This window comes from Vulpes vulpes, chromosome 3 (assembly GCF_048418805.1).
Source record: "Vulpes vulpes isolate BD-2025 chromosome 3, VulVul3, whole genome shotgun sequence".
NCBI lineage: Eukaryota > Metazoa > Chordata > Mammalia > Carnivora > Canidae > Vulpes > Vulpes vulpes.
In genome coordinates this window covers 57,115,806-57,123,117 of record NC_132782.1, presented here as the reverse complement: position 1 = coordinate 57,123,117, position 7,312 = coordinate 57,115,806, and the positions used below count along the sequence as shown (strand labels likewise).

General features: G+C 41.5%; 1 protein-coding gene and 1 pseudogene across 4 annotated transcripts in view; one reads left to right on the top strand and one right to left on the bottom strand.

Moving 5' to 3' along the window:
- Positions 1–7,312, bottom strand: part of MCF2L2 (MCF.2 cell line derived transforming sequence-like 2) — a 236,435-nt gene that overhangs the window by 88,421 nt on the left and 140,702 nt on the right. For all 4 annotated transcript variants that reach the window (XM_026007237.2, XM_026007235.2, XM_026007238.2 and 1 more), the window contains one exon: positions 460–545. In XM_026007237.2, the coding sequence (XP_025863022.1) occupies positions 460–545 (86 nt within the window). The remainder of the gene's footprint in view (positions 1–459; positions 546–7,312) is intronic.
- On the top strand, positions 2,748–3,132 carry LOC112926243 (cytochrome c oxidase assembly factor 3 homolog, mitochondrial pseudogene; annotated as a pseudogene).

Below are 7,312 nucleotides of genomic sequence, written 5' to 3'. Positions count from 1 at the left end.
CATTTCCCCTTATGCTTTTGGTATTTACCACCCTATTTAGGCTTTTGGAACTGCAGAGTATTCACATAAATGCAAACACCTTTTTCCTATAGTCCAAAAATAGCATTGAATTTGTATAAATTAGGTCTTTGGGGAACCTATTGCCTTTAAATGCTTTCAAAGCATTGATTCAATCTACCAATATTAGTTTACTTTATTATTTTCTTGATAATTTGTTTTTTAAAATACTGGGTATCCTTGGAATTTGGTTTATAAGTCATCTGTAACTCTTGCTTGTTGCCTCCCTGAGATCCATGAATTTGTTCTCAGGTACATAAATAAAGCTTAACATATAGAATAAATATGTGATTTTATCTAGGAAAAATGAGCAATGAGATTTAAAACAAGAAGATACCCTCCCATCCATCCCCTGCACCCCAAGGAGTTAAAATGACTCCTGCCAGGGATCTGCAATCTTACCTGGTGGGGGAAAGATTTTCAGGACTCTCAAGCTGCTCTCGTCCAGGGTTCTCCCCATCATGACTGCTTTCCAGTATTTCTTCATTCTGAAGAGAAAGAAATTTTGGTAAGATGGTCTATTTTATTTGGGGGCTGTATAGTTTTCTTTCCTCTAATTTATTTGTTCTGTTTGTTTTTGTTTTCATTGTTCTAGATGAGCACCACGTCGGGTCCCTCATCTTTCTTTTTCTTTCTTGGGTTTCTTCCCAAGTCCTCTGCAGATCTGTTACAGTTTGCCCTTCAGGCTTCCTTTAGAAGCATCAAAAACTCTTTCTCAAAAGCAGGTATCCTTTTTCCTTAATAATGAACGGCTATTAATAATAATAATGTACTCCTCCTTCTTCCTGGTTGACTCACAATAAAGATTCAGAGTTTGAGCTAAGGGCAACAAGTAAAAAGATCATTTGGGGATCCCTGGGTGGCGCAGTGGTTTAGCGCCTGCCTTTGGCCCAGGGCGCGATCCTGGAGACCCGGGATCAAATCCCACGTTGGGCTTCCGCTGCATGGAGCCTGCTTCTTCCTCTGCCTGTGTCTCTGCCTCTCTCTCACTGTGTGCCTATCATAAAAAAATAAAAAAATAAAAAAAAATAAAAAAAAAAGATCATTTGATTCAGTATTTCCTTTTTTTTTTTTTTTTTTAACTTCTGGAGGTAAGAAATCAAGATCTGGAGAAGTTGTGACCTACCCAAGACCAGAAAGTCAGCTAAAGACAGAGATGAGATAAACCCAGAGTCCACTTTCACAGGCTGGTAATCACAAGTCCATTCTAGCATGCACTGTGTCCTAAATCAGCTGGTTTCTTAGGTGATACAGATTGGTCACTGGTATAGACTTGAAGCCAGCTTGTGGTCGGTAACCCTGCTCCACTACCTCCCATCTGAGACCTTGGGCAAATTCACTGATCCCCTCTGCCTCAATTTCCTCCCCTTAGAACATGGACCCCATGGCACTATCTACCACATAGGGCTGGGGCTCTTTTTCAGAATATTAGGCATTTAATTCTCATAAAGAGGCAAAATTATTTATTTTACTCTCAATAAAATATAGTTTTAACAAGGAAATGAATTTGTATAACATTGATAGCAACCAGAGTATCTTAAAGGTATTGACTAATAATTAACAAGTAGATAATTAGCCAGCATTTGAATTCTTCCTGCCTGCCAGGTTCTGTTTAATGAGTTCTTTTATACTGTCACAAAAGGGAGTATAGATTCTGAAAAAGCCATCTTGCAGAAGTATTGTTTAAGGAAATTTAATGAGTAAACATAAAGATTCTATGTAAATTAGAGCTGGAAGGTGAAGGACAAACTTCCCCAGACGGAGGAACAGATGAGAAGTCTCCTTGTAAAAGAGATGAGAGTGATAGGCTCTCAGCTCATTGTTGACAATGCAAGAAGAAAGGCCTGTCAATGGATTAAACAGAAAGCAGTCAAGGTAAGGTTTTTGGGTTTTTTTTATTCATAATGCCAACCACAGAAACAGCAATTCAAAAATGTCCAATGAATGAAAGAAAATCATGGATCTTTGATCTTTTTCACTGATGCCCTACCAAATCTGACATATCCAGAAAGCAAGCTAACAAATAAAGGGTTTTTGGGATACCAGTTTAGCATTCAGCTCATACAAGGACAATCTTAAGTTCCAAGTTCATATTTGTTTTGTTTTGTTTTGTTTTGTTTTTAAACAGGATATCATGGGGCACCTGGGTGGGTCAGTGGTTGAGTATCTGCCTTTGGCTCATGTCATGATCTCAGAGTCCTGGGATCGAGTCCCACATCAGGCTCACCACCGGGAGCATGCTCTTCCCTCTGCCTATATCTCTGCCTCTCTCTGTGTGTCTCTCATGAATAAATAAATTAAATCTTTAAAAAAAATAAGAGTATCATTTCACTAAGAATCTAAATTTTTAGTTCCTTTTATTACATATATTTGACCAGATACTAGTATATATTTCTCATTTCAGTCAATTTACAGAAATAAATACCAGTCCCTGGATTCAAACCAATCTAGCTATTTTCACCACACTATACCAAAGCTCTTTCTTCACATTTTCTATATAACGAACTAATTACCATGGCAGTTAATGTTATATGGCATGCCTTTCTAGTTCCTCCCCTGTGACATTACTATGCCTGAAATACCAGCTGGACTTGGACCTTTAGCCTTATTGGTCTTTGGATCTCTCAAAATAATATGGGACCTTCATCAAGAGTAACCACTATTGGGACTATGAAGGGTGGAGCAGCAACATGGCAGCGCCTGGTGCAGGTGACCCTCTCAATACTAAGAGTGGACAGGCCCCTGTGGCTCAGGGCATCGACCCGACCCGGGAGAAGGTGACTCCCATGCAGCTGTAGTTCATGCAGCGGGTGGAGCTCACCCAGTGGCAGAAGAGGCTGCCGCAAAGGCGGACCCGGAACATCCTGACCTGGCCTGCTGCATCGGGGCCATGGTGTTAGCTATTTATGGCTACACCTCCTACTCCGTGTCCCAGGAGCGTTTCCTAGATGAGCTGGAGGATGAGGCCAAAGCTGCCCGAGCCCGAGCCCGAGCCCTCGTGAGGGCATCAGGACCCTGAACCAGGTGGACACTGCACATCTCCAACCCGCTGGAGCCCCTTTCACGTGGTGGAGGATACCCGGTGACCCTGTGGAAATCCAAGCCTGCACACAGCATTGATGGCCTCAACCTTGAACGATGATTGAGCCCAAGAATTAATTGCATTTGGCCAGGTCAAGGGAGTATTGCCCACCTTACACAAACTGTGTCCACTGAGCCCTTCTTGCAGTTTGTTTCCTTTTTTGAGGGCTGTATAACTTTGGCTTTTCTTAGGCTTTCAGACTTTGTGGTTTACCCTCTTTACCTCCCCGGGGCTTAGCTGTTATGGAGGTGGCAGCTGTGTGTAATGTTGGAGCCTAAAGTGGGAAAGATGGAGTTAGGTTGAGAATAATAAACTGAGTCACCTCTAAAAAAAAAAAAAAAAAAAGAGTAACCACTATCACTAACAAAGCTTCCTCTCACTGTAAAACTTACTACTGCTTATAAAATGAATTGTGCTTTTTCCAACTCTTTTGTTGGTCTATTGTAAGTGGGGTATGTTGTAGTCTTTTCTTTCATGACAACCTAAGGGCAGAAAAATAATGACTCAAGGTGTACAGGTATGGACTGTCATCTTTTACACTGAATGATGATGTTCTTCTAATTTATAGACTTTGTCATGCATGAGACATGGGCTTGCTGAAATGCCTGGGCATGGACTTGGTTGTGTTGACCCATATTCCTGGGACCACATGTCAGACAGCTGGTGTCAGGGTAGAGAAAGAATCCTCTGTAGATCAAGTTCAGTGGAATGTAACACTGCTGCCATTGAGAATGTGATGGGAAGGACCCACAGCAGATCTGGGTACTGCTTTAATTACCTGCAGGGAGGTAGTTAACTATACTGTATACCAATGCTTTGCTAAGGTTTAGACAGATTGGTTGTGTTCCAGTGCAGTAGCTTTCAAAGGCTAACCATGCCCCACAAAAAAACATCAAAACATACATACACATGTATTGTGATTTAGTAAATCTATATTTGATCGTGTTCTGTTTCTGGTACAGATCTCCTAAAACCTGTAATTTCCTACGTTGATAAGAGTCATGAAGTTTTCTTTTGTTATTCATAACATCCCCTTTTAACCCCACCAGAGTTTATGTTAATAAGGTAGCTTTTGAAAAGCACCAAAGAATGGGGACTGAATGCCAGGGGAACCAACCACATAATTAGAGGGTTGGAACTTTCTTTTCCCTGACCACCACCACTTCCAGGGAGGGGAGGAGGGCTGGATATTGAGTTCAATCACCAATGGCCAGTGGTTTAACCTGTCATGCCTATGTATTGAAGCCTCCATAAATAACCAAAAAGAGAGCCGCTGTGTTGATGAACACATGGAAATGGCGGGGGGCACTTGCTCAGAGAGCATGGAAGCTCCATGTCCCTATACTTTGCCCTATGCATGTGTTCCATCTGGCCGTTCCTGAATTACACCCTTTTAAAATAAACTGGTTAATCTAGTAAGTAAAATGTTTCTCTCAGTTCTATGAGCCACTCTAGCAAATTAATCCAACCCAAAAGGGGGGGTCATAAAAAACTGATCTACAGCAGGTTGGTCAGAAGCATCAGTGATAACTTGGACTTTCCAAATGGCGTCTGAAGGGGGTCAGGGAGCAATCCCCCTTAATCTGTGGGACGTGATGCTATCTCTAGGTAGATAGTGTTAGAATTTAGTTAATTGTTTGGTTGTGCTGGACACACACACACACACACACACACAAAATAGACATATATAGCTGATGTGATATACTCTATTCTTAAATTAGGCTATCCCTGTGGCATTCTATTCTTTTTATTTATTTTTAAATGCCTGTGAGCCACCAAACTGAGTTCACTATCACCATTGTGACTTGCATTTTGAAAACCTTTTAGAGAATGAGAAACACACAGATTCTTCATGTGAGCGGTAGACCTGGGTGGGAATCCTTGACTTAGTTTTTATTTAAAAGTGACCTTGGGCAAGACTCCTTTGCACCTTAGGTCTCTATTGTAAAAGAAGACTTACTGTATCCGTATCAGAGTGTGGTTGTGGTGATTTGAGATAAGGAATGAAAGTACTTAGTACAGAGAAGACTTGATAAATGGTATTTATGGCTGGCTCTTTTTTTTTTTAAAGATTTTATTTATTTATTCATGAGAGACACACAGAAAGAGTAAGAGACACAGGCAGAGGGAGAAGCAGGCTCCATGCAGGGAGCCTGATGTGGGACTCGATCCCGGGACTCCACGATCACGCTCTGGGCCGAAGGCAGGCGCTACCGCTGAGCCACCCAGGCGTCCCATATGGCTGGCTCTTTAATATCTACTTTGTAGGGATTAAAACAGGTAATGTATGTAAAGCACCCAGGCACAATGACCTTCAGTAATTGCTGGGCACTTTGTACATGCTCGTGTATATTAGAGACCCTTTATTTCCCACTAGCTGGGAGGTGTTAGCCGAGTCACTTAGGCTCCCTGGGCATTTATTTTCTTCTGTATAAAGTAAGGGAGATATGTAAATTGGCTATGAACCATCCCTCTGCTTATAATATCAAATACCAACATAGGTGCTATTGCTTCTGCTTTTAAGATGAAAGCTAAATTGTAGCCAGATTACTTTTAGGGAAAAAATTTAAATTAAGCTTCCTGAAAGCTCTAGAAGGAAGACTACATATTTACATAAATGCTTGATTTTTTCAAATACTGGTCTTTTTGTTCCTTTTATTTTAAATAATGAACCAAGAAAATTGACCACAGACCAAATGACCAATTGCTGCTATATTTTTTGTTAGAGATTCCCTAGGAGGGATCCCTGGGTGGTGCAGCGGTTTGGTGCCTGCCTTTGGCCCAGGGCGCGATCCTGGAGACCCGGGATCGAATCCCACGTCGGGCTCCCAGTGCATGGAGCCTGCTTCTCCCTCTGCCTGTGTGTCTCTGTGCCTCTCTCTCTCTCTGTGACTATCATAAATAAATAAAAATTTATATTAAAAAAAAAGATTCCCTAGGAGCCTCGCTGAATTATACAATGATGCTTTTTTATATATTTTTTATCCATTTTTAAAATGCATCTATTTCAGAGACAGAAAGAGCGCACATTTGCCAGGGGAGGAAAGAGGGACAAACTGACTCTGCCCTTTGCACAGAGCAGTCACAGGGCTCAATCTCAATTTCAATCTCATGACCCTGAGATCACGACCTGAGATGAAACCAAGAGTTGGGCTCTTAACCAACTGAGCCACCCAGGTGCCCCTAAAATTATGCTTTTTTAAAGCAGAGCAAAAAGTCTCTGTGAAATCATATCCTGTTTCCCTTCAATCAACCCTGACTTAGAATTGCCTCTAGGGCATCTCACAGAGTAGATTTTCTCAGCCAACTGGTGATTTAAAAGGGAATCAACCGGTAAGCCACCCTATTGGAGAGCCAATCCAGTGCAAATGCTCCTCCCCATTTATGTGCATTTTATGCTGAAGAAAAAAGATGACAGCGATAGCAGGCAGCTGCCAACTGCTCTGGACGCAACGTACTCCATGTACCCCCATTTCTACCCCAGCCTCTCCCCAGTTTGAAAGTGACATCAACCCACATACAGGTTCTCTAGAAGCACCTTGAATGATGACTTCCTATGTCTTCTCAACAAATACATAATCTAATTGTTTTCGATTCCCCCATATTTTGAAGAAAGATGTGTTTCCAAATTGAGAAAACAGCCTAAGTGCCTAGCTTGAAGGAATCTTGTTTAAAAACTTTATTTCAGGGGAACCGGGGTGGCTCAGTCAGTTGGGTGACTGACTCTTGGTTTTAGCTTTTTTTTAATGGCAAATATTTCCAGAAGGGTTAAGGAGCTATCAGTCACTCATCATCCATGCAGTGCTATAAAACTAGCTCATTCAGATATTCTCGCACATCTAGTCCAGATCAGCTATACTGGGTTGGGTCTTCCAAGAGGGAGGATAGAGAAGAAGGTTTTAGCACATGTTATAGACTAAAACCCTTTGGAGGAGAAGGGCAGGCTTGAGAAGACAGGCATGAGTAGTCCTGAGGCTTTAGGGAAAGGTCTCAAATGCAAACTTTTCCTATTGAAAATTTTTCCAGGATCTCTTTTCTCTAAGACCTTGAAATCCCCAGCCACTATTGGTAGTAATTAGTTCAATGATCTCACTGGTTACATTGGTTTTTAAAGGCTGGACTAATACTCTAAACACTGTTTATGATATTTTGTTTGTGGGAAAAGTGTCCTCT